Source organism: Alternaria rosae (genome assembly GCF_020736505.1).
Source record: "Alternaria rosae strain MPI-PUGE-AT-0040 chromosome Unknown BKA58scaffold_5, whole genome shotgun sequence".
In the NCBI taxonomy this organism is placed as follows: Eukaryota; Fungi; Ascomycota; class Dothideomycetes; order Pleosporales; family Pleosporaceae; genus Alternaria; species Alternaria rosae.
The window spans coordinates 2,374,563-2,399,795 of record NW_025763574.1 but is presented as its reverse complement, the minus strand read 5'-3'; the positions used below and the strand labels follow the sequence as shown (position 1 = coordinate 2,399,795).

At 52.9% G+C, this 25,233-nt stretch overlaps 11 protein-coding genes across 11 annotated transcripts; 5 read left to right on the top strand and 6 right to left on the bottom strand.

Moving 5' to 3' along the window:
* Window positions 1–345: 345 nt before the first annotated feature.
* On the bottom strand, window positions 346–1,209 carry BKA58DRAFT_469762 (uncharacterized protein; the record flags this gene model as incomplete). The annotated part of the gene is made up of 2 exons (XM_046175158.1): window positions 945–1,209; window positions 346–886 (listed from the first exon to the last, which is right to left on the bottom strand). The coding sequence occupies exons 1-2, from the start codon at window positions 1,094–1,096 to the stop codon at window positions 346–348; spliced, it is 693 nt and encodes a 230-aa protein (XP_046025635.1). The 5' UTR covers window positions 1,097–1,209.
* Window positions 1,210–1,231: 22 nt separating this feature from the next.
* On the bottom strand, window positions 1,232–4,251 carry BKA58DRAFT_385746 (uncharacterized protein). The gene has a single exon (XM_046170400.1). It carries the CDS (start codon window positions 4,092–4,094, stop codon window positions 1,287–1,289), a length of 2,808 nt encoding a protein of 935 aa, XP_046025634.1. The 5' UTR covers window positions 4,095–4,251; the 3' UTR covers window positions 1,232–1,286.
* Window positions 4,252–5,376: 1,125 nt separating this feature from the next.
* Window positions 5,377–6,172, top strand: BKA58DRAFT_385742 (uncharacterized protein). Its single transcript, XM_046170399.1, has one exon. The coding sequence runs from the start codon at window positions 5,533–5,535 to the stop codon at window positions 6,145–6,147; it is 615 nt and encodes a 204-aa protein (XP_046025633.1). The 5' UTR covers window positions 5,377–5,532; the 3' UTR covers window positions 6,148–6,172.
* A 145-nt stretch (window positions 6,173–6,317) lies between these two features.
* Window positions 6,318–8,165, bottom strand: BKA58DRAFT_183928 (uncharacterized protein). The gene is made up of 3 exons (XM_046165436.1): window positions 7,768–8,165; window positions 7,286–7,712; window positions 6,318–7,221 (listed from the first exon to the last, which is right to left on the bottom strand). The coding sequence occupies exons 1-3, from the start codon at window positions 7,951–7,953 to the stop codon at window positions 6,488–6,490; spliced, it is 1,347 nt and encodes a 448-aa protein (XP_046025632.1). The 5' UTR covers window positions 7,954–8,165; the 3' UTR covers window positions 6,318–6,487.
* Window positions 8,166–9,952: 1,787 nt separating this feature from the next.
* On the top strand, window positions 9,953–10,660 carry BKA58DRAFT_183894 (uncharacterized protein). Its single transcript, XM_046165435.1, has 2 exons — window positions 9,953–10,028; window positions 10,134–10,660. Exon 2 carries the CDS (start codon window positions 10,138–10,140, stop codon window positions 10,606–10,608), a length of 471 nt encoding a protein of 156 aa, XP_046025631.1. The 5' UTR covers window positions 9,953–10,028; window positions 10,134–10,137; the 3' UTR covers window positions 10,609–10,660.
* A 717-nt stretch (window positions 10,661–11,377) lies between these two features.
* BKA58DRAFT_183884 (uncharacterized protein) lies at window positions 11,378–12,369 on the top strand. Its single transcript, XM_046165434.1, has one exon. It carries the CDS (start codon window positions 11,564–11,566, stop codon window positions 12,338–12,340), a length of 777 nt encoding a protein of 258 aa, XP_046025630.1. The 5' UTR covers window positions 11,378–11,563; the 3' UTR covers window positions 12,341–12,369.
* Window positions 12,370–13,217: 848 nt separating this feature from the next.
* Window positions 13,218–14,815, bottom strand: BKA58DRAFT_183875 (uncharacterized protein). The gene is made up of 5 exons (XM_046165433.1): window positions 14,443–14,815; window positions 14,145–14,386; window positions 14,047–14,095; window positions 13,327–13,998; window positions 13,218–13,251 (listed from the first exon to the last, which is right to left on the bottom strand). Exons 1-4 carry the CDS (start codon window positions 14,785–14,787, stop codon window positions 13,579–13,581), a joined length of 1,056 nt encoding a protein of 351 aa, XP_046025629.1. The 5' UTR covers window positions 14,788–14,815; the 3' UTR covers window positions 13,218–13,251; window positions 13,327–13,578.
* Window positions 14,816–16,735: 1,920 nt separating this feature from the next.
* On the top strand, window positions 16,736–17,566 carry BKA58DRAFT_183709 (uncharacterized protein). The gene has a single exon (XM_046165431.1). It carries the CDS (start codon window positions 17,096–17,098, stop codon window positions 17,513–17,515), a length of 420 nt encoding a protein of 139 aa, XP_046025628.1. The 5' UTR covers window positions 16,736–17,095; the 3' UTR covers window positions 17,516–17,566.
* On the bottom strand, window positions 17,567–19,447 carry BKA58DRAFT_183708 (uncharacterized protein). The gene is made up of 3 exons (XM_046165430.1): window positions 19,050–19,447; window positions 18,253–18,992; window positions 17,567–18,202 (listed from the first exon to the last, which is right to left on the bottom strand). The coding sequence occupies exons 1-3, from the start codon at window positions 19,264–19,266 to the stop codon at window positions 17,618–17,620; spliced, it is 1,542 nt and encodes a 513-aa protein (XP_046025627.1). The 5' UTR covers window positions 19,267–19,447; the 3' UTR covers window positions 17,567–17,617.
* A 636-nt stretch (window positions 19,448–20,083) lies between these two features.
* Window positions 20,084–20,985, top strand: BKA58DRAFT_316105 (t-SNARE; the record flags this gene model as incomplete). The annotated part of the gene is made up of 3 exons (XM_046167558.1): window positions 20,084–20,263; window positions 20,370–20,782; window positions 20,898–20,985. The coding sequence occupies 3 exons, from the start codon at window positions 20,084–20,086 to the stop codon at window positions 20,983–20,985; spliced, it is 681 nt and encodes a 226-aa protein (XP_046025626.1).
* Window positions 20,986–21,773: 788 nt separating this feature from the next.
* BKA58DRAFT_183727 (uncharacterized protein) lies at window positions 21,774–24,020 on the bottom strand. The gene is made up of 4 exons (XM_046165432.1): window positions 23,571–24,020; window positions 23,417–23,521; window positions 22,852–23,228; window positions 21,774–22,800 (listed from the first exon to the last, which is right to left on the bottom strand). Exons 1-4 carry the CDS (start codon window positions 23,727–23,729, stop codon window positions 21,903–21,905), a joined length of 1,539 nt encoding a protein of 512 aa, XP_046025625.1. The 5' UTR covers window positions 23,730–24,020; the 3' UTR covers window positions 21,774–21,902.
* Window positions 24,021–25,233: the final 1,213 nt, after the last annotated feature.

Genomic DNA, 25,233 nt, shown 5'->3' with positions numbered 1-25,233 from the left:
CGTGACACATTGAATAAACACTGAGTGTTTGCGAGACAAACACGATGTGTTCGTTCGAAAGGGAAGCTCGCAACAAGTGACACCCCCGAGGTCTGTCTACCCATTAGCTTTGCCTCCTGTTTGTTGCTCGAACAAACGTCGGTGACATGATGATATTCGTGGAGGAAGAGCATATTACAGCAACTCAAATTCGACGAAAGATACAGAAGTAGATGATAGTGACGAAGCAAGATGCTAGGATAAGCCTCGGAACGAAAGATAACCTACCAGAGACACGGAAAATTCCGCGCGAGATAGCGTAGAAGGTTCATCTGTTGTAGCCTTATCAGCGTCGCATCGTCCCCATCATCTAAGATTGCACGCCCACCTATCGTCCCCTGAGAACTTGTCGAAAAAGTCGTTTAGTCTCTTAGTCTCACTCCTGATCCCAATATCCTTCTCCTCCTCATAGGCCTTCTCATCATATGCCTCTTCATCTTCCTCGTCTTCTTCCTCAATCTCGTCATCCTCATCTCGTTCATCTTCCTCGTCCTCGTCTTCATCAGGAAATGAAACATCGTCATCAGAAAACGACACACGAAGCCTTTCCAGTTCCCAAATCATATTCGTCAACTCTATCCTCAAGGCACTCTGTTCCGGTCTTCCACTCCACATCTGCTTCCTCCAGTCCTGTGCCTGCTCCTTCTCAGCAGCCAAGTCTTTCTTTAAAGCATCTTGAGATTCTGTCAGCCAAGAGATTCTACTATCCCTTTTTTTGACATCGCGCCTGAGTCGCGCATTCTCCTTAGTCAACCTGCGTATGCGCTCCTGGTCCCGCGTAAGAATGGGTTGGGAGACAATTGTCTGATGTTCGGCAAGTTTTGGCACCTCTTCTGTTTCCAGCGCTCTGGGTTGTAGGTTAGTGAAATTGGGGTAAAGCGCTTGAAGAGAACGTGTAATTTTACTCAATTTGTACCCAAGCGCCAAACTTGTAGCTTTGAGAGGGGTATGACGAGGGCCCAGAGTGTGGTGTCGTAGAGGAATACATTTCAGAGAAATCTTCGTTACACATTCTAGCGGCTTCAATCTCGAGGGAATAAATGTCGAAGAAATTCATTTTTATGGAAGGATGTTCGGGGTGAGAAGGTGGTTTTGCGAAGATGTGAGTATAACATTAAAGTCTGTGTTCACGTCCAATCTCGGTACCAGAGACAAGGTATGTAGGGTATCAACAAAGCGGTAGCAGCAGTGATAGTAATAACCATATTCTTATTGAGTCTACATATCCCATTCCAATCATAACCTCATTATTCATAAGTATACCAACTCTTTTTCAGCTCCCTCATAGCGTCCTCTGCTTCTTTCCACTTCCTACTCCCCTTTTCCGCGTCGCCCATCCACTCCATAATCGATTTTCTGTTTCTCATATACTTGGACTCCGCCCTCTTTCTCTCCTTCGCTTGGCTCTTCAGATAAGAAAAGTCGTCGTACCTGACAGCTTCCTTCCAGACGTCGCGCATCCTTGGACTCCAAAGACAGCAGCTGGACCCGACATCAGGGTCTTCGCCGGGAACTAGCTGGATTGACTTGTTGAACATGTGCGGTATGGACGACGATGTGGATTTAGATTGCGTAGCGGGCCATATAAGTTCGTCGTAGCATTGCTCGCAGACTGTGAACTCTGGCAGCGAAGGGATGAAATGCCATGGTTTACGGAACAAGATTTTGTACCTCGCGCACTCGCTTTTGTAGGAGTTTTCGCGCAACAATTTGACGAAGCGGTTCAGATCAGGTAGTTGACCGGACATTTCAGCCTCGGCGTCTAGCTCGACGAGCAGATCTAGGTACTTTGGGAAGCGGGTTGAGCTCGTACGCAAGCTACATACGTGCCTCTCGTCCTTCGGCATCTTAGCGAAGCAACCACGAAGAGAAGGCAACAAGGCCTCGAGCATCCTCCTATCGCTCGAGCATATAGCAAAGTTGGCTACATGGGTACCTTCGCGTGGGTTCGTAATGCCGTACCAGCTGATACGGTCTTCTGCACCTGCCTCACGATCTCCAGGACACGGCTTGGCTACTGTGTCCATGACATCCGCAATTGCGTAGATCAGCTCGAGCGATTTGCGACGTTGTTGAACTGTCAATAGCCATGCAAGACGTGTCCACGGACTGCTGAAGTCACAGCTCCGCTCCAACGAATAGTCATTGAGCCATATCTGTTTGAAGTCCACGTCAAAAGACGTCCCGGCGAAGACACCCTCGTAACAACTAGGGCAGATGTTGAAGTTCTTGTGGTCTCGAAGCGCGTACCAGTCATCGTAAGGTCCAGTCTTGTAGGGTCTTGGGCAATCTGGAAGTTTGCTGTCCATTGAAGCGGTCCTTCGAGAGGACTTGTCACGGCGACCATGTTGTGAGCGGAAACTACCCGACCTAGACCTCCTTAGGCGTGCCGGCTCCTCCAATGTCTCAGTATCTTGCCTCCTAGCCCGGGAAGGTAGATCTCGCGTATACGGGGAGCCGGGGAGAGACGGGGACGTCGCTCTCGGAATGTCCACGTAGCTTTGCCTCGGCGAACCGACGGTGGAATGATCGAATTGATAGTGCTCTTCAGGTGGCATGAATACGTCAATGAGCTGGTCGTCGATGGGGTATGGTAAGGAGTCGCCAGTGGATTGCCTCGCAGGAGACGGACTATGCACATCGATGCGGGGCCTCGGGAGTGGCATGGTGTCGTGTCTACCATATCGAGAGGGTTGTCTTGACCTGTCGTCGGAAGGTGCTGGAGGATAGGTGGCGTGCCAATCTGACTCTGATACAGGTACGCGACTGCGGCCCGGCGAAGAAGGTTGGAACGAAGAAGCGAGCGGGGAAGTAGGCCAAGGGCCACCGCGGGACGAAGGCCGAGAGCCTGGAGGGGAGTCTCGCAATCGGGTAGGCAGCTGAGGCGAGGGTGCTCGATGCAATGGAGAGCTTGGTCTTGACAGTGGCCGTGAGCTGTTAGCATAGACTGTGTCTACGGGCACAGGCCTCGATCTCCGCGTGCTGTGTACCGAGGACGAAGACGACCGCGGCGACTCAGCATTCGAGTACTCCTTGTACGAGCCTGACGAATCACCCTTACGTATCGTCGGCAGGGGACGCTGCCCGGAGTCGTGCCGATGCGGCTCGGGCCTCTCCTGTGTATCGCGCAGGTTTGTTCTCAGATCCTCCCTTTGTAGGTCGCTCTTCACGAAGCTGTAACGCGCGGGCTTTCGTTCGGTTCGCAGGTGGGTTGTGCTGTGCGTCTCGGACTCAGAGTCCGAGTCGAATACGTATTCCTTCTTGGACGATGGCGACGTGTAGGAGTTGTGTCGGCTTTCAGTTGGCATCGGTCTCGACGGTCTGCTTGCATCTGACCTGGGATGGCTGCTGTTCGAAGGCGTGATGGGTTCTGGCGAGCGCATGTAGTCTGCAGTCGAGGGCGCGATGGACTCCTTCTGGGGCTTCGAGTACCCATAGGGCGCCCTCACGCGCTCAGTAAAGACAGGAGGGTCTGGCACGTCGGTGTTGATGTGCGACATGCCCCCACGATCAGCAAAGCTGCGCCGGCGACGGTCCCGACGCGTGCTGGACCCGTGCGCGCCGTCACTGTCGGTGCTGGATTCGGAAACGAGCACATAGCGGCGGTCATGGTGTTGTGCGACGCTCGGCTGCTCGATCTCGTCCAGCAGGGAGTCTTGGTCGACAGTGCCCCGCGTGTTGCTCGGCGGCTCACCCTCGGCCTGCCCTGGCGACCCCACGGAGGACGGCGCCTCCTTTGCTAGCGCCTCCCTCTCGTCCTCGACGCTTGGTGACGGCGGCCATGTCTGCTCGCGCGTGTGCGACCTGTACGAATGCGGCGCGGGTCGCCGGGGTGGGAGGGGTGGTGAAGTGCGGGGCTCATAGGTGTAGGTGTTGTAGGACGAGCTGTAGGACGAAGTGTATGGGTTGCTCTGGCGCATGTCTGCCAGCTGCTCGCGGGCCTCAGCTAGAGTCTTGTCGTTCCTCGCATATGCATAGGGGTCCGTCTCTCTTGATGTATAGTGGGAGTCATGGCGCGGGCGGTGGTGGTACCGGCTGTCGTATTCGTAAGACATGTATGGGCGTACGTGAGAGAGGGTCAGGCGAGCAGTGGGAGACTAGGCAGTGGCTTTGGCGAGCATGCAGCTTGGGCAACTAGCTACGGCGGCTTCAAGAGTATCAAGACGAATATGGCGGAGAGGGCAGGTTTACATAGCGCGGCAACAACGGCCATGTTGGATGTACAAAGATGCTAGGTGACGCATGTAGCCGTCTGTGAATTGCGGGTCGCGGCTTCCTCGCGCCTTCGCCCTGCACTGTCCCCACCGCCGGTAAAGCCCCATTTGCTCGCTTCCCGTCCTCTATTCAACGCCCACCGCCTGTTCGCACATCTTCGCCTGGCAGAGATACCTAGGTCCTTCCTTGGAGGTATCGTCACGGCACAGTCGTCTTCATCGCATTCGCTGGCGTGAACATGCAAGTGTCGGTACCTGTACTATCGAAGTGTCATATCAAGCATCGTAGTTCCCTCTAGCACATTCTGAACCCTTGTCCGAGCAGAAATAGCAGCTTTCGCCGTGATGCTACTGTACAGCTACGCTATGACTTCATGGTACTTGGGTGGTTCTTTTCTTGTATAGATCCAATAGTTATATGCCATACTATGGTCATGGTTAGTGGTGAATCGACTGTAGATCTGCAGATTTAGGAAACCTTTCCCTGCCCATGTGCAAATATAGAACATGATCCCCCAAATTCGATATATATCCTTACGATAATCATGATACACACAACTACCTCACGCTCATGTTCCATTCAAACTCTCCCCCTCTCCGCACAACCGGCAGCCTCCGGAAGAGCGGTAAACGGCACTCAGCACAGCCACACGGTCTGCAGCCACCTCACTAGCCTCACCACTAGCCTCACCAACTTTTCAACACTATATCACAATAAAGAACATGATACCACACTATGCGGCCACAGGACAAATTTTTCGGGCGCAAGAAACTGACGGTCGTCTTCAGCCTCCAACTGGTCACAGTCTGCCTCACGCCTCCATTCCTACCAACTACACCTGGGCACGACTAAATCCACCGGTGCGCAAGACCACAACCTCACAGCCAAGTGAAGCACTCACCGGATATGCGGCTCTGCTCATACGCTCAGGGCCATACTTTCTCGTAATCACCCAAAGAACGAGAGTCGCTGTAATCAAGGGCCCGTCAAGCGCGTGATGCACGTAGCTGCAGGCAGAAAGTGGCTGTGCAAGGCTTTCCCGGAAGCCGCCGAAGACGGAGCACTGAACCACCGATATATATTACCAGTCGCAGGAGAGACTCGGAATCTTTAAATCCTGCAATGCTAAAACGTACTTTGAAAGGCACATCGATCTTCTTAAATCCGGTGGACTCCACTTATTCTGCCTGAACTGGTGCATTATCATGCTCGTAAGCCCGATAGCTCCATCCTGACACGTTGTGTCCGCAGCATGGATACGCCCCGTCCAACATAGGTATGGTATGCTGTGCGAATGAATTTGTACATAAATTGAAGACGGACGGTAAGACTGCATACGACCCAGATATTGAGAGAAGCAAGAGCAGTCAACCAACAAAACTCATTGCCTTGATCCCAAACATGTCCACCCCCACTCCCACAGTCAACCTCCCAAACCTCACCGCTCACCAATCCATAACCGACACCCTCCACCGTCTGACCTTAGGTCTCGATAGCAATGACCGCTCCCTTGTAGAATCCGCCTGTTACAGAGCACCCTCTATGACATTCACCTACGGGCCGCTGGGCGCCCAACAGACCGTCACCGGCTTCGATGCCATAAACCAGATGTTCGACCGCGTCTTCAGCCTCGTCACCACACACACCGTGAGCAATGTGAGGATTGAAGTGGAGAGCGAGAATGCGACTTTTGCGCGCATGACGGCGCATGCCATTTCGTATCATGTGAGAGAGGAAGAGGCGTTTGTGGCAGCCGACACGAGTTATACGGCGAGTTCACTGTACGACATGCAACTTCTCAAAGACGAAGCCGACGGAGGATTGTGGAAGATCACGACGTGGAATGCACGCATGTTGTGGACAACGGGAGATATCAAGGTGTTGCATCCGTGAAGACATGATCTGCATATATCGACTATATAGAATGAAACATTTTCTTTCATCTTATTCTCCCAACTGTCGTCTTTTTCCGTGGTAAGTTTGAATCATAAGAAAACATCTGCCACACAGTAGATCATATCGCTAATCCAGACGCCGGCGCCGAACCAACATGTCCCATTAATCGCTATTTTCGCACAGACGGACCAGAATGTCGGGCGCACTGGTGTGTCGTAAACACATATACATGGGTATCAGATACAGCTTGCATAAAGCCAAAAGGGGGGAATTGAGAAGAAATCGCTTGGATGTGAAGTCGGGTTAAGATAAGAATGTGGCTTGATAGTCGCCACATTTAGAAGTAGTTGCCCTTGGGGATGGCGCAGAAGATACCGACGGCTACGGCGGAGATGAGAAGAGCGCCCAGAATGGCTTGAATGAAGATGGTATCCTGGATCTGGCGGAGAGCAGGCTCTTGGATCCAGACTTCACGGTCAAACACCTTCCGGACGACATTGCGCTTCTCGTAGCGGGCGACCCATGGCTCATCTTCCCAAGAGTTGCTCGACGCGTGCGAGTCGACGCTCTGGAAGGAGTCGGACTTGAAGTCGTAGCTTTGCGGCTCATCATCGGAAGCGAAGAGCTCCCACGGTCGCAAATGTCGGTGGTGCATGCCGTGAAGTACAACACACATGCCCTTCCAGGCTGCGATCAAAGTTGAGATACCGATGAAGAAGCCAATGAGGGAGATGACGCGCCATGCACGGCCGGCGCTGCTTAGAGTGAGGATGATCGCGACGATCAGACCAGCGACAATGCCGAAGATACCGAGACCACGAGCGAAGATCACACGCGGACGGTTACCATTGCATATGGTCCACCGAACAAAGTTGGGGTGCGCTTGGCAACGGAGCGACCACTCGACGGTCGTGATAACGTCGGTAAATGCCGACGGGTGGGTCGTGTTTTGCAGAGCATGCAGCAGTGCTGTGCGCTCTTTCGATGAAAGGTTCAGCTGTCGCGAACCGTTGTCGGCAATGTAGATGGAGATGATGCGGTTGATCTCTTCCCGGTAAGGCTGGACGGACACTGTGTTGCATGAGCGATTGGACCCTAGAGACGCAGAAGGAAAATTAGCAAGGGTAATACTCACGTGGTTTCCATTTTAGTCCTGCGTTATCAAACGCACCGGCAGCACGTTGAGTGTGGTCAACTTTGCCGGTAGTCATGCTGTCATCGTACGAGTCGAGGGAGTACTCGCGCCTAGGTTCGACGCTGGTTGGCGTGCGAGGAGGCGTGAAGAAGGGGTTGTTGCTACCCTTCTCCGATTCAGCGACCTTGCCCTCGTTGGCGAAGTCGGTGCCCTTGAGCATGGCTACAGCGTCGGCATTATAGCTGACGGTCGCGGGCTTGGCTTCGGGGACCTTTTCGCCAGTCCACTCGGGAGACAGAACCCTCTCGCTTTCCGGCAGCGCATTGAAGCGCTTGACGTAGTCGCGGTACCAGAGGAAGAATTGCAAGTTCTCAGCCGACAGTTCGATGTATTTGAGGAAGTTCATGAAGTCGCGAACAGTGCAGGGCTGAGGATTGTTAGTAAAGGTACTTGGAGAGTGATGCTTGACAGTGGCGACATACAGGGCAAGCGCCGCCAGCGATGATGGTGTCAAAGGACAGTGCCTCGGGAATACCGTGGGACATGCCGCTGCTGCCAGACTTGATAGAGGCATTGATCGACTTCCGCTGCTCTTCGGTGTTGGTGGAAGAGGGAGTGCTGGGACGAGGAGCTCGCTCCGGGCGGCGGTAAGATAGTGAGTAGACCATGTTGGGCAGGATCTGGGGTCGAATGTAATCGCAGAAGGAACGTGGTGTTGCAGGGTGACGACAGCACGTGGTCGTTTGGTCAAGATGGTAGGAGCAACCGTTTACACGCACCGTACCGCGCGTGGAGATGGAATGCTATATATCTGCACGGCCGATGGGGCGAGTGGAGTAGTGAGACTGAGCTAGCAGAAGATCTGGAAGAAAGCTACTTGCGTAGTCGTCCAGTAGTCGAGCGCTGACACGGATTGCCGCAGGGCAGGGTGGTAGCGTGGATCTAACTAGTGAGGGCAAGCAAAGCTTGGGATGGAGGTAGAGGAAGTTTGCGCTGTGCCTCAGGCGAGGTAAAGTAAAGAAGGTAAAGTCGCGGTCGAGCATCGGTGTTTATACCTGTCTTCTCGGCATGGCCGTATTTCCACCATGTCTTCTCAGAAAGCGGTCCCTATTCGTGGGCAGGCACATGGCTCTCCACCTTCACTGCTTCCTGCCGCCTGCGGGCATTTTCCCAAATGAGCCGGCTGTAGCGTGGGGACGTCAACGCCTGGTCGCACATGGGATCCTCGAGGTCGCCGACGAGTAGGTGCGCCCCACCGCGGCCGTACAGTAGACGGCATCGCGACGGACGGTAGACGCTAGCATGCCGGGACATCAAGATGTGCGCTAGGCCCACGCGCCATGAGGAGTCGGCAATCTGGGCAGAACCCGTGTCGATCGTCTGGACCCGGCTAAGCTCTCTTCACAATTGCAAATCTCTGCCCTATCTGCCTGCCTTTTGGCTTTCCACGAGACAGCGTGGCGCCGACGGTCAAATGTCACATTGCGGTGCAGCCGTTGGGAAATGAAGACTCGACACGCCTGCGTTGTCAGATTGCCTTGGTGTTTCAGCGATGCGAGGCATCGCAAGCTCAACGCTCGCAAGTGCGGGCGGAGAACCGAAGCGAGCGACGGTCAAGAAGCTGCTTCGAGAAGCTGCAAGAGCGAGTGACGTCCTTTCAGACAGCCACAATGTTGTTTTAGACAGCCACAAATTTCATAATTGTACGCGATCGACGCTGCATGCATAATGCCAGCGAGCAGATGAACGCCAATAGCCCAATCAGCGGCCGTCAGCGTCCTGATGGGCGGTCAGGATGCGCGCGCTCGGCTTCAGTCGTCACCATGCGTACCAAACTTTGCAACCATCGCTTAAGCCTGGACCTTCTCAAACATCTCCTCCCCAAAAGCTTTGCTCCACGCCCTCACCACTGCGAGTAGTTTTGTGGCTTGCGAGTCAGTATGATAACGTCGAACTGGTGGGCAAGGCGAAAGAGCTCACCGGGTCCCAGCCACGGCCAATCTAGTATGCAGCAACGGCAAAAGCAAGTGTGCCGCCTACGACATCTTCGAGTGCGAGCCAAGATGGGGAAAGCGCCACTATCGCCAGGTCCCTGGAATTTGGAAGTCCGGACTCATCGGACTCATTCCGTGTCAGCCAGCCTGATAAAGATGAATGACTATTCGGCCGAATAAGTCGCGTGCAGGGTTTTTACAATTGAATTCAACCCCTATGTATAGACTGCGGAGCTTCCGCGGATGAAGCACGCAGAAAGGGCCTATTCCGACGACACCCGTCGAAGTCAAAGATGAGTCGCGGACACAACATGAGTTCTGCGTGCTTGCCATGTCAGCACCAGAGTCTCAGCACAACCGAAAGTCAAATCTTGTCCCCGCCGATGGATGATCGATCATGTGCCTACCAACAAGCGTGCAAGCACCGAAACCTTCTGCGGCATACCTTGTTCTGGGAACAAATGTGCGCTGGAGCTGGGCTGCTAGCTCAAACGCTTCATACGCGCCGTACAACGGTACAGATGTAGCGCTAGAAGCTAGATTCGCCGAAACTCTGATAGTCGACAAAGTTGACAAGTCTGAGGCTGAGTGACTGAGTCGCAACCTGGCATTGCCAAAAGCGGGTTCGCGCACTCTTATGTTTCCCCAACGGGCTTTGTGAGACATGATGGCTCACCACGTCTCTATGCACAATATGCGATAGTTGCCGCCGCAAACTTTCGCAGTGCGCGACCAAAACTTACGAGAATGTGCGCAACGTCCTCTGCGTTTGGCCAGCGCATGTTACCAAGCCGCCCAGGTTAGCAGCTCCCCGATCAGTGGGACTTGGATGCTAACATCGAGACTTCTTCTAGTGGCATGCGCTTTGGCCCCGCCGATTGGACTCAACCCTCAGACTGGGAAATTGGCGTCATTGGGGATATGTGTGGCTTTCGTCTCGTCGCATTGGACCCTGCGCAGTCGATGTGCAAACGGGATGTGTTGCTAGGGATTCTTTTTTTCTTCTTCCCGTGTAACGTTCTTGCGATTGCTTCCGAAGCCCTGTATCTGGAGTGCGCCGCTGGTCGTACCGATAAAATGCATTCCAGCCACGATTGCTATGTACCTGGACTACTCGATTTTTCGCCAGGAAGCACCATGTGCTACTGTCCATCTCCCGCTCTTCGGTTTCCCTTAGGCATCACCCAGCAGCATCTTCCTGGAGGGGTGTTCTGCTTCGCAGGACCGAGCGTTTCAGGTCACCAGCAACCGAAAAGAGTATGCATGTGTACGCGACGACAGCGGGAGGCTCAGGGGAAAACTCGCGTGCTCGCGTGGCCTGGGATGTAGCGCGACGCCTTCAACTTCTCAGTCTTCGTGACCTCATTGGTGCGCTGCGCGGGACATGGGAAATGCGCATATTGCTCTCCCGTCTTTGCAAAATACCATGCCCTCATCTCCGTCCCGTGCGCCATCGTGATCGTTGACTTGCTTTCGACCACAGCCGAGCTCTTTGACAACCTGAAGGATTGGTCGCTGCGTGGCTGGTGCTGCAGATTTTGCTGTGTATGTGGGTTGAGCGAGGCGACTCATGTGCTATAGAGCTGACCAACATGTGTGGGATGTCACCCGTCTGCCCAGGTGGCGTTGCCGGTGGGCGGGAGCAATACATTGGATACGTGGGTAGTCGGATCGCGTCCGCTCGGCTAGGCAGTGGCATAACTATCGGCTGCGATTTGAGTTTGTCCGTCGTGCTGTCAAAGTGCATCTCCCTTTCCTTGGCTTGGCGCAGGTGGTGTTGATGGTGAGTCGCAATGAGCGTCCCGGTCAGCTTATATGAACGGACGAGTTGGTGACACCTGCCATATTGCGCAGTCATACGTATACGGCAACACCCAACATGATACCACCTCATCCTCACACTGGCTAGCATATCGTGTCTTCGCGCAGAGACTACCGGATACTCATGACGATGAGTTTCGTAGTTGTCGAGCTTGCAGGTGTCTGCTAACCACTCATCTCACTTCCACTTCTCTCGTTTTTTTTCTCCTTCACCGCTGTCCTCGATCTTTCCCATGTCATCGCACGTCGTGATGCCCAGTTTTGAGCAACCGCGAGTCCATGGCGACTGCGACTTCCATAATCATCCGGTCTTTCCACAACGTTTGGCGCAAGACCTTCCTGAACAATCAGAACAACATGTTGACGCCCAATACTTCACTTGCATCTCCATCCCGCCGCAAACATTCATATCGCAAGTTCTTCGTGCGAGCTTCAGCATTACTTCCTCGCAGAGATCGCTGCCATGGGATCCGCCAATGGCCAGCCGCCCAGACAAGTTTCCACATACGCCTATGAAGTCGTTCGTTTCGACAGGACCTCTCACTCTCTCAACTCCTGCATTACTATACATCATATCGGCAGTTATGATACCTTCGCCCGCGCTCAGGCCAAAGCCCACGAATATCTACAGCTCGCACTGAGCGACTACTATCGTAACGGACAACCCGTTGGCTACTTCAACGAGATCAATCTTGAGCGTTCGGGGTCGATTGTGGTGTATCAAGAGCGTCCGTCGAATGGGTATATGGAAACTCGTGAACTAGTAGTTAGCGAGTTTCGCATGCTGCTAGTCAACACATTGGATAAAGCCTGGCAGGCAGAATCGCGTCTTTTTGGAGAGAAGTTCACGTTGGTAAACCCACGCGTTTCCTACATCAGCAATGGACAAAGCTCGACCGCACTTCCGCCAGCTTCGCGCAAGCCGGACCAGAACAAAGAACCGGTAACCCCCAGCGATGTAGCTAGGCAAGAAGAGCACGTTACCTTACCCGAGCCCACTCCACCGCCCTCGCAGTTTCCTCCGATGGGTCCCCAGTACGATCAAGAAAAGCAGCCAGACTGGACGCAGACTCGCATACCTTTGTTCGACCGTCGAGATGACGGACCCTTCCGCAGGCCATGCGACAGACCATACGCGCATACCATGGTCCTCTTGTCACCTCCACCCACTTTACCCGCAAAATCTGGCCCACAAAACTCCGGGGCTATCTGGTCGAAGGCAGCAATAGCTGTTGTCTAGGGGAACAGTGAAACAAATGTTGAGTAAGGGCACGGAGAAACATATGTTGGTGCAGATATTATTTGCAACGCAGCAAGAAAAGGAGTTCTTGAATTGGTGCGCGTGTGCTGAAAGCTTGAATCCGAGGGGACATTGACTGAGAAGAGCTATTATGGTTAGAATTGGGTTCATTCGGTACACGGCCTTGGTACAAGGGGTCTACATACATGTACATTCCAGAAGCTGGCCTCTAGAACCACATTCGATGCAAGGTTGACATCATTCCGTCTTTGATATTGTGAATAGATGCTGCAATGGACCCTTGAATGTATTGCCCAGGCGACGGGTTTCATACTGTAATCACAATGTGATGCATGTATCCCCTTCTCTGGTCCATCCTCCTGCGCATCCTCCTTTCTTCCACTCCCTTGCGGTACAACACACAAGCGCACATGGCAACCAGTCAATTCATACCCATCTCCACATCCCCGCTCCCTACACGTCATACCAATCGTACCTTAGTCCACCAAAATGTTCAGACAAATCCTCATCCTCGTCTGTCTTCTTCAGCGCCACCACCGTCGCCAATGACCCCAATACCTGGCGCTGGAAAAGAAGCACACGCTTTGTGAACACGTTGAGTGACGTATCTTACTGCCGAAACTGCTAGAAGACAGTCTATGTGTATGGCAAGCCACGGTGTAGTAGTGTGGTGGCTAACTGTGAAGCAGCAAGTTTCAAGACGTTGATCTAGTGGGGAAGAACTACAATGTGCTGCTTTTGATGGATATCAGGGAATTGAATTGAAGGGGCGATCCAGCGGTTGAGGTAGCGCGTTGACGTAATGAACTGCACGGTGGCTTCTTTCCGTACTGGCAACTCCTGAAGATCTTGCAAGCGTCTACATTGCAGTCACAAAATCGTGATGTGATCTACTAGATCAGATAAGTTAACCGGTGACCATCAGTGACTACTGCACGTTAGACGATGTGTGTGTGGGGTCTCACCGATCAAAGCAGGTGTGAGTGGGGCTCTGCGGGAGCGGCGCATTAGGCACGAAGAAAAGCATCGGGTATGCAGAAAGCGGTAAGCTACCCCGTACATCAGATCTACAAGATCTACGAAGGCCGAAACAGCGAGGTCCCAAAAAGAAAGGATACCGACGCGTGATCATGTGAACAAGCGTCAAAGCTCCCAACCATCATACCTTTTCTGCGTTGTCGTCAAAAGCAGAACAAAGGCAAAGAGAAAGATGTGATCTACGCACGAAACGCTTTCCCCGTGGAAGTAACCGTCCACGTAGCATTCGAATGCCCCGGAAGCGCGGGGATCCAGCTTTGATCACCGATGTCCTCGATGACCTTGCGCGGCACGCTACAACTGTTCATCATCTCCATACTTTGTGTTTTCATCGTTGAGCAGCCGACATAGCATTCCTCGTCCATGATCTTCTGCAGCGAGTCGTCTTTCCAGCCGAAGATGTAGTCGCCGTGGTTACCGTACCCGGTGTGGTCGTCGAATGAGTAGACGAAGGGCTGGCTGCCGTCTGTTGGCCAGAGAGAAGGGTCGTTGAAGGGGCCAGTTTCGTAGATGACTTCGTACATGAGTTGCGGCATGCGCACGGGATGGGAGGTCGGGCAGGGACCTTGGCTCTCGAAGGTACCCGATACCGGGTAGGCCTATGATGCGTTAGAGGGTGTGGTTTTTGAAGAGCGTGGCAATCTTACCATATGAGCCATGTGGTCCGGCGAATCGAGGTCTTTACCGTTCCAACACCTGCTTCAGTCAGCATCTTTCCGACTGCGAAATCTGCGTCACTACTCACGTCGGGAATCTCAAGTTCACCATGATGCCTGTTGGGCAGGGTTTAGTAGGGAAAGCTTTGGTCTCTGGAAAGCGTGTGCTCGGGTCTTGGAGACAGGTATATGTGAGTTGCGGATACCTATCCGCCTCTGCCTTTGTGGATGCGGTCGGTGAGCCGATGAGCATGCGAAAACCCGGCTGAAAAGCCTTGACCTTCGCCTTCTGCTGGTAGTCGGCAAGCTGGTTTTGCATATAGTACACGGTCTTCAGAAGTGGGATAGTCAGTGCATATCCTAGGTAATGTGTAGTCCACGACTCACCATGCCACCGTTCTGACCCTCAAACCCCGCATTGCCTTTCTGACTGACACGCTTATAAGTACCATTCCTTGCGCGAAAATAAAGCGAAGCTGTCCAGTAGTTGGAGAAGTCATCTGCGGGCTGGCAGGTTGTGCATGTGGACATCGCAGGTGGATCATGAACGTCCGGGCTCATATCAGGGACGAATGAGTTTCCTCCGATGATCTGGTGGAGATGCGATGATGGAGCGTTGCCTGGTTCAACCAAGGGGTCAAGGCGATCCACGACCAGCTGCGAGCACCCAAATCGAATAAGAGCCTCGGTTGGTGCAGCGAGCGCCAGGCCGGCGAGAGTGTTCCACAGCATCTTGAGCTACCTTGATGCAAAAGTAACGTAACGATCGGACGTTGGGAGTTTTATGGATAAAGGTACTCTGATTTATATATTACTGGGTAGGGATTCTTCAAGATGAAAGTGCATGTGCCGAATGACGCACCTCCCGGCCTACATCGCAACCCATCGCAGCAAGCACAAAAATCGCATGGTCGATAAGGGGATAGGAGTTGTCATGTCTGGCCCGGAAATACATTACCCCACCTGAGCCATTTCAGTGACCGTTGAAGGTGTCTGTTGAGAAGAGCAAGTGCCGGGCTGGGTGGACCATCGTTCATATGGGTCTTATCGAGTACATTACACTCAATCTCCAGAACCCTTTTATTGGAAGCCGATCAAGAGACACAAAGGTCACTGATTGTTTGGGTTGTTGCTATTCGACGGTGTATAGTGTAGATGCATTCGGTGATGATCCATACGTGATGAAGTCCGCTCACTTTGACATACCGAACTATATACCGAGCGATGATGTGCGCAGAACGACCCCGGTGTCACCGAGGTAGGCAATTATTCATTTGTGTAGAACAAAACTCTCGGCTGTCTTGAATGTCGTCTAGCGGTCGCTTGATGGAAGGTCGGTGGGTGCCAAGTCCTCTAAGGCAGTACTCTGGCTTCTCCCTTATGCTGCACATGGGCAGCTCAGTGAGCACGAAAGCGAACGATAACCCAGGACAAGTGATTCAAAAAGCCGAAAGCCTTTTCATACTGTTCCTCGAAAGCATCCAAAGGCATTGCATGTAGCCATCTGCGACTTGGATGAGAGTGAGCTCCGCCATTATTTTCAGCATAAGCCGGGTCGACCCCACCGGCCGTGCTATCAGGTATATTGGTATGCGGGGCATCAGCCATGACGACCGCGTAGTCTCAAAACCTTCTCTTCTCTCATTGAGGCTGCTGCCCTTGAGTAGGAACACCACGAAAAAAAAAGCGCGTTGAGCAGCTGAAAGGATAGCTATCGCGATCTGGCGCAGCGTGTTAGTACTCGATCGGCGCGTGAGCCATCCGTGGGAGTCGCGCACTACGCGCAAGTACCAGTAGGTATACGGCCGCGGATACCCCCACAGCCAACGTGGGTGACATGTACAACGACGACGCCCCTGAACCAAGTTTGTTGCGCGATGGTAGGTGACAGGTGCGCGATAGCAAGCTTCGCGCCACAATGCCTGTCGCGCACGTCCCAAAGCGGTATGGTCAATTCGCCGACACGTGTCAGCTCAACCATCAGACACACCGCTTGAGCCTCATTTCCCATCACGATCGTTCGCTTGACGTCCAAACCCACAGTAATGGAGATCTGAATGCAGGACCGCACCAATCATTGTTCTGCAATGTCCAAGATGCTGCACGTAGGATGCAAACGCTTATGTCTCACATCGGGGTTGCAGCATGAGCTCCACGCGCAGAGCTGGTTCCGTGGAATGACTCTTATCATGCGTGCGCGATCGTTGAGGCTGTTGACAAGGCTAGGCTTGGATGTGATTCCCTTTGCTAGACCGCTAGGAATTGCCTACCCCATAGCGGTGTGTTGTCTGGAGTGGATCGTGAACCCGGAGCCGCGTCTTCGTACCATATAGTCTGGACTTCCCGCTTTGAGAGTGCCGTATACCATTCCTCTTTCTCGTCGTATACATTCCGTATAGTCATCTGTTGAACGCATCACTAATGCCTATCATGTCGCCTCATGTCATCACTGCTTTTCAGCAGTATCTCAGATGGGATAACGATATCAAAAGACATATCGATGCGAAGACTCGGGCACGAACATCCTCCATCACACGAAGCGGTCACAGTGCCTCTACAGAATGGCAAGAACAGATTATGTGGCGACCAGGTCATGTCAGGAGGAACTCAGCGGGAAGTGAGCGTTCAATGTAAGGCCGCAAGTATGGGTCTGGGTTGAGAGGTATGTCTTTCACCTTCACTTCACGAATTCGAAGACACAAGCAGCATGCTTCACCTATCGCTTTCACCATCACCACTCATGGAAACTGAAGCCATGAGAAAGCTTTTCTCATGCGAAGTTTCTCTTGCTCAACCTCACCCTCGCAATACAATCTCTGCGGATATTGTACAGCACACCATACTAATAATTACACCTAGGAATCGCTCGCGAATTCCTTCAACATGACCAACCAGGGCAGCTACAAACGCCCAGCCAACGACAAGATCAACTACCATCCCACTCTCGGGGAGGTCGTCACCAAGTTCCCCGCGTACGCCAGCTACGTCAAAAAGCCTGTTGCCGACTACAAGCCCTTTGAGATCAGTCCTTCGGCCCAAGATGATACCCCTCTGGAGCCTACCGACGAAGACCCATACCACGTGGTCGCCTACATCCACCCCCGAAGAGGTCAAACTCGAGTTCAACCCACCACTTGTAAACTACACGGAGCTCAGGGGCGGCCCCCCAATCGGCTATGTTTGGATCCCACCGAGCTCTCCTGAGCTAATGCCGCGCGAAGCAATTCCCGAGCGGGATTTCGCTTTCGCCACTCCGCTGAGGCTGGCGAGTAGCATGGGTTCTACCAAGAAGCGCAAGAAGACTGTTACTTTCGACCTCAGCCCCCAGAAGAAGCGCAAGCGAGATACTACCGCTGAGTACCAGGTGCGCTTCACCAGTCCGCTGTCGGAGGATCTGTCGAATGCGCCTGATGGTCTGCTGACGCCTGAGCGGAGGGAGCTTGTACTACGCCGTCGCTAGTGGGTGGGAGAAGGGAGTTGGGCGGATACTGGTAGACGAGATTGAGTGGTAGACAGAGCAGAGGAGAGACTACTACGTTTAGGGGTTTGTTTGGTACCAGGGCTATAGCTGCTTCTTCCCATTTGCCTTCAATGCCATACCCTTTTGTCTCTTCACACCCATCAATCCTTCCAATATGCTGACCCACATCTGAACCAACATGATGACGATCCTCACAACCTGATCCTTCCACTCCAGAACTGGTTTCCTTCCCCTCATGAATTTGGCATCTATTACTTCCCATCCAGCATCGCCACCCAAAGCCTCTCCTACCTGCAATCCACTCCGGCATCCGTCTTCGTGAAAACCATATCCTGTCCATGCGCCTGCGTACCAGATGCCTTGCTTTCCTTGGATCTCGTGGAGACGGTCTTGCGCAAATACCATGCGGGAATTGTATAGTGGGTGTCGGTATTGGTATGTTGCCTGGGTCAGGGCAGGAGAGGGAGGATGTGGTGGGTTGAGAGTGACAAGGACGTTCTTGTAGATGTCACGCGGGATGTGCTGTAGAGTGTTCATGTCGTAGGTTAGGCACACGGTCTGTAGGGCGCCAGAAGAAGTAGTCAGGTTGGCGGATGATGGTGTTTTCTGCTTGGAGGTGGTGAGGTAGTTCCATGCGGACCATGCTGTGCGTCGTTGAGGCATGAGCTGAGCGTTGTTAGCAATGGCTGAGTGGATCCATTATATCTAGGACTCACCGAAAGATCGGAATGCAGATATGCTGTGTTTGGTGTGGTTTCGAATGCATCCAGAATATCCTTCTCCGTCGCTGTCGCCTCGTCGCCTAACGTCCACCTCGCCTGGTCTCCATGACACGCAAGCACTACTTCGTCAAAAGCCTCCGTCTGGCCTTCTCCTCTTCCACCTAGCTTCAATTCAACTTTACCGCCTTTCCTTGTCGCCGCTAGAACTGGCGTTCCAAGATGGCCCTCGCAGTTCCCAGCCAAATCCAGGACCGCATCTATGTATTTGCTGGACCCTCCTTCCACGGTCAACCAAGGTGGTCTCTCTGCTATGGTACTAAGTAGGTGGTGATTCCACATGAACCGTACCAACGTCAACGCTGGAAACTCCAAAGCGCATTTATCTGCGCCTGTACTCCATACGCACGCGGTCATTGGAATCAGGTAGTCATCTCTGAACGCATCCGAATACCCTTCTTTTTCGAGATACTCGCCGATGCTCATTTCCGTAGCGGCGACAGCTGCAGGCGAGCCTGGTGGTATGGCGAGAAGATCCAAGGCAAACTGATTGAACCGGATGATGTCAAATATCATGCGCCAGAAAGAGAGCTTGAGCGCATTCGAAGGCTGCGCGAAGAGCGAGCCACCCGACGTGCCAGACCATTCAAAAGCACCAGCATCGCGAGATATGCCAAAAGTCATCTCTGAAGCGACGGTCTTGACACGCAACGCTGAGAGGAATTTGATGAAGTTTGCTGGACGCTCGTTAGACATGGGACTATGGAGGCATGTGATTTTGATAGGGAACGCACGGTATGTAGCGGTATTGAGGACGATGAAGCCCGTATCCACAGGCGTGCTCTTGCCATTGTGTGTCCACGTCACTGTGTTGGTATGGCCACCAAGACGTTCCTCTTTCTCGAAAAGATGCACTTCATGCTGGGTGTTGCGAAGTGCATAGAGGGCGCTCAGGCCAGATATGCCACTGCCGACGATGGCTATGCGCTTCTTCTCTATTTTTCCGGACATGATCAACTAGCGCGTAATTATGGCGAGGATACTAACAGCCAGGTACACGGTTGGAGTTGACGCACCAAAGTGACGAAAGAAATTGAGCAAAGGAAAGCTGCTGCTGCAAAGATGCGAGTCATGATGTCATCGATTTGAAGCGGATGCCGTTTCAGTTGGCGCATGACTAGTGTCGAAGGAAAGTACATACGCTCGAAATGCAGGCATTGTAGGTATCGCGAACTCTCAGCTGTGTGTTCTGAACACAGGAAGAGGTCCGCGGCATTATACAGTCAGTTGGCCATGCGTTCGAGACCCGCTCTCTTGTGGACACCGCAGACCAGGACCCATGGCATTATTAGCATTATTGTGGAGTCGACTTTGCATCTTCGCATTGCTACCGTGTGGAATACATGAGACAGTCAGGAACTATACGACGCGGCTGATATATATGCAGGTGGCTGTCGAGGGGCCAGAGCAACACATACGTAATTCCAACCTCGGCATCGACGACGTTCGTGTTGAATAATGCGTTGTGCGAGCAAGCCATCAGAGGACGTACCTCCGTCGTATCAAAGCATTAGTGGGGATGTGAAAGCAACAAAGGATCTTAGGTGGCCCTGCCGCTTGAGGTTCCCCAGATCCAGAAAGGTAGTGGCACACGTGACACGGCAGGGATGACCTTGGCAAGTGCGTAATGCGCCTCATGAGCTCCGGACTCCAGGCTCGACGTTGCATTCACGAACACATCCAACCAGGCCGCCATTCACACTCCAAGGACGATAGCCATCCCTATATACCGAATCCGGCACTGCGCAATCCAGACTTCACCGCCACCATGTCCAACCTTATCGACGCCGATGCAGGCACCGAGCGCTTCAGCGGCTACGAAGCCGAGTTGAAGCTGGTACAGGCCGACCTGAGCCAGCAAATAGAGCAGATCAAAGAAACCAGCGGAGAGCCCAGGAAAGCCGCCATCAGCAGAGCAGAGCGCGCGCTGGAGGAAGCCGAAGAGCTGGTGAGTAGCCGCCTAAGCACACATGTCGCGTATGCGACAACGGCCACCACCACCACAACACCAGCACCATGTACAAGACCGCGCTGCTTACCCACCCGCCCAACAGATCGGCCAAATGCGCCTGGAAAAGTCCAACATCCCCGCCAACCTCAAGTCGAAATACAACGCGCGCTTCCGCAACTTCGAACACGACCTCGACACGCACAAGCGCAAGCTAGAAGCCTACACGACGGACAAGGCCAAGCTCTTCGGCGACCGCTACACCGACAACCCCGAAGGCGGCGATGCGCAGCTCGAGCAGCGCCAGCAACTCCTCTCGGGAACCGATCGCCTGAACAGGTCGAGTGGCCGGCTAAGGGAGAGCCAGCGCATCGCGCTCGAGACGGAGCAGATTGGTGCGGGTACACTGAGCGATCTTCATAGGCAGAGGGAGCAGATTACGAATACGAGGGAGAGGCTGCTGGAGAGTGAGAGTTATACTGATCGGAGTATTAAGACGTTGAGGGGTATGGCGAGACGGTATGTTTTCCCGCTTCTTCCTTCGCATCTATCATGCAAGCTCCGGTTGATGTGGAGTCTAGATGGATGCCCTTTTGATCTTCGCAAGAGGGTGTGCTAACAAGGTTTCGTGCAGGATGGCTACGAACCGCATCATCACGATTGCTATCATCACTGTCTTGGTGCTGCTTATCATTGCTGTCATTTATAGCAAGTTCAGATGATTGGTCCGACGCTCGAGATGCGTTTCTGTTTGGCGTTCTGGAGCATACTATATTGTACAGATGGATATTCTTGGGTTAAGGTTTAGATATCGAATGGCATCCACAACGGTCGTTTCAGGGAGCAGCATTCTGCCACATTTACAAGCCACATCCTCTGATTATTGAAGCACATGCATTTAACGTCTTTGTACTTTGATATTGATCTTCTAAGACATGTGGTTTCTATTATCTGGGTATTACATTATCTAATGTCTTTTGCTTCCGAGCTCCCCGTACCATGACCGCGACTGTATGCAGAATAGAACGTAGATGAAGATGATGTTACAATGAAGTCAGAGACCAGTGATTAGGCATTACATAATTTGAGAGTGAGAGAGTATGACAGGAATAGCTCTGGAGAAAGAATGGCTGATGTAAAAATGTAAGACAGCATAGCATGTCTGAAGCGAGCATAAAGTAACATGCGCGATGCGGAAGATGCACGTGTGAAGTGTAGACAAACGTATATCGTGCTTGGCTTTCGTCCAGCGTGGTGTCGCAAGGGTATACTAAGTAAGGGGCCGTATGCTTTGTAAGCACGGCTTCTATGGGGCTGATACCCGCATCCGACGTGGCCGTTGTATCTTCCCAGTGGCAGGGTACGTCCGTCGTGGTGATCATCGGTGGTGCGATGGTGGAATGAGCGTGATGATGACATCTCGTGGTCAAGAGTGACTTTGACGCTGTCAGCGTTGAGACCGCCGCATTGGCCGGACTGCGGCGAGCCTGATTTAGACCATTGGGGCGACATGAGTCGTGTCTTTATGGCAGCATTAAAGACGTGCCCTGTGGCGTTTTGTGTGGGTAACGAGCGTGTCATTTAGGTGTGATATATCATGGGTTTTTCTGTCAGGCGATAGGATCATCTGGGGTGGCGTTCAGTCTGCGGTTCCAACGGGAAAAGGCGTAAGAGGTAGCTGTTTGTCTTGTCCCGGCACAGGCGTCCGTGGTGGTAGTGGTGATGGCGTCCGCTGACTGCTTGGTTGCCGGGCATTGGGACCCAGTGCCAACGGTGAAACGGTTCGTAGAGGGGCGGGGAATGGTGGGCTGAAGGGTGTGACAGGCGACATGCGAAGAGGATCAATGCTCCCTTGGAAACGTGTAGCAGACCGTCCTCGGGGAGTGCTTTGTGTGCTTTGTCCAGAACTAGTGCTTGCGTTGCGGGAGTGGTTGTTGTAGCTGTGCATGCGGATTGTGGTCGGGCGGCTGTTCGTAATGGAGAAACGACCGCTTGCGGTCCGGGAGAGCGTCGCTGGAAGTGGCTGAAGGGGCATGATGTCGCTTTGGACTGAATCTGCCCGCGGCGGAGTGTATGTCTTGAGCTTGATGGCCTGCGAGGTGTTTGTCCGCGACGATGACCGCGTGCTGGGTCTCGTCAATGTGGTCGCAGTATTGGGCCGAATGATAGTATTTCTGGCCGTGTTGGGTGCTGTTCTCGTAGTGGCGGTAGGAGGACGAGTCATGGTTGTTCGTGATGTGTTGGGCCTAGTCCTTGTAGTTGCGGTAGTAGGCCGGACGCTCGCTCGCGGGCCAGTTCCAGGCTTTTGGCGCTCGATATCGAAGGCTCGCTTGTCCGTGTATTGTGTTGCTGTCGAGAAGTAATGCGGTGCTATCAGAGCGAAGAGCGGTCGCATAGCTGGTAGACATGCACAGATGATTCCAACATTCACCTCCACCGCAGATAGTGTTGCGTGATCTTTGTTGTCAAATGAGACATCGGTCGAGTTGGCGATATCATCCAAGGTATACAGTCGGATGATGGAGACCATGGTACCGCTGTTGGTCGGTTAGCATTGGTGATACCCGGAACTGCCTAAGTTGCCCTACCTAGCGCCCAACACGAACATGCCCACTAAGCCTTCCTTCTGTGATTTGGGTATCTGGAGGGCCCGAACGATGGATAATGGCATAAGGAAGATGACTACGTCTTGCGCAATGTTGACACCAGCATTTGTAACCCATATGACGAGCTGGTTCATGCAGCGTCCGTTCCCGATGGACTTGTCCCATGCAAAGGCGACAGGACTGCAGATGAACACACTCGAGAAGGTCGCCCAGCCTCCGTAGGTTAGGACAACACCCAAGACAGCGAAGCATGCTATGCGGAAGTTTCGTACGGGAAAGATGCGGAGATACTGTACAAGAATGGATATCTTTGTCACAGTGAGTGTGAGGTTGTAGACCCAGACACTCGCCCAGAATGACTGTGTGATTGTTAGTCGCAATACAGATAAGCGATGAAAGGTAGAAGCCCCTCGGTACGTATAGGTGAGGCATCTGCATCACTCCATATCTTGACGACCGTAAGATGTGCTGTAGTCAGGCACCTCATAACAAATGAGCCTGGATAACCAAGTATACCGCTGGACAATAATAGCTTTTCTGGACTTACAATTTGCAGTCTATCTAGCTTGTCGTCTTCTATTCGCGCACTGTGCTCTCCAAGGCCATTCATTACTTGCTCTGCCGTCAGCACAGCAAGTGCGATGGAAAGAACCTGCCAGTCGTCAGCGAAAGATGTACGCTGTGCAATCAGCTTCACTTACCATAGCAAATACGATGCATGCATCTTCAGGCCCAGCTCCCCTGGAAATCACCAGTCGCGTAAAAAGTCGTAGAAACACCACCAAGCCAGAAACAAGTGTGAAAGCAAGTACAATGATATTAACCCGGGTACCAGCGGGCGTGATGCTACTCGTATCCATGTTGACCGTATTATTAGAAAGACGAGTGCGTAGAACAGGACATGTAAGGGAGTCGGAGCGGTAGACCTGCGAAGATGCGCATGGTTCAAGCAGTCATAATAGCTGATGCGGAGAAGGTGGTAATTGGGATATTCAAAAGCTGATCGGGATAGGAGATGCGGTGCGAGGTCGGTACCGCAGTACAAAGTTGAACAACAGCCAGTGCTAGAAAGATGGCTCGGTGTATTTCAAGAAGAAAAAGCGCTCATTGGTAAGGAAAGTCGGACGACGACAACCCCCGGGGACTTGAGTGATACGCAGGTTCCCGACGTTCATGCTGCATTTGGAAGCGCGAAGGGGACCAATATCGACAAGACTCTCCACACCATGGGCACGTTCCTGCAAAAACGACCGTCTCATACGTACGATAGTCACGGTCCGCAGATCGCGTGGTGCACTGGCCTAATGCTGCCTTGTGGCGACTGGCGAGGCTCCAGGTTTGGTAGCAAAAAGGCAGAAATAGTCGAGGAAGGGGGTATAATGTCGCAACTATACCCCTAGGGCCAACTCGTGGCAGCCACGGTTAACAAGTCACCGGTTTAGGTTAGCTTTGAGGTTGCATGGCTGAGGCCAGGGCGCAGCGGAACTGTTGATGTCGCATGTCAATAACTAGATGCCGCTTTTGACAGTTCTGTTTGGAAGCAAAAGGGCTGTCTGAACAATGTCGAGCCGCTGCGACAATGTCATGTGGCGTGTGGTGGACGAGTCTGTCGCGCGCGAACATTGTGTGAGGGGCTGTGGTTGGCCCATTAAGCCCGTGTACCTGCATGTCGTGTGCTCGAAGTGTAGCAGCTCGGATGGTATGGCGCAAGACTAATGACCCTGCTGCAGATCTAGCCGAACGCAGACCGTGCACCGAAACCTTGGGGACTATCTTACGGGTCTGAAACGAACCTAAGACTATCGGCGCGCTCTCCACCATATAACGTTTTCTCCAGGCATTTCGTGGCTTTCTCACACAAATCTTGGTAGATTTGATGAGAACAGAGTTGATTGATAGGAACTAACCTTGTTTTGGCACACCGATAAGGCCCGCATCATGCCGCTAACGGTGGAATTCGAGATCTCGTCCTTCTTTCCGACTAGGGAGCGACCGCGGCTGATTCCCGACTGCTCGAATTTACGTCCGAGTCACACGTGGTGTAGGGTTCGGTACATGCCGGCCTCAGACGCAGGTTGGGTCGGATTGCGCACTCTGTTCGTTTACAACCTTCTCTGCATCTTCTGACAATAGCGTGTCGTTTCCGACGCTTATGACTCAGAATGCGTTGAGCGAGAACAATGCCAATATCGATGTGACCAGACTCGCAAGCGAATGCATAGCCAAATCTCCTTATGACGAAGCAACTTTACGAAGCTCCAGCCTCGTCTATAGTCATGGCCGGCCTTAAAGTTTGTGCGTTGTCTCTCTCTAGGCGGCGGGACGCCTGGGGTGTGCCAATGAAGTTTCCCTAGGACAGCATTG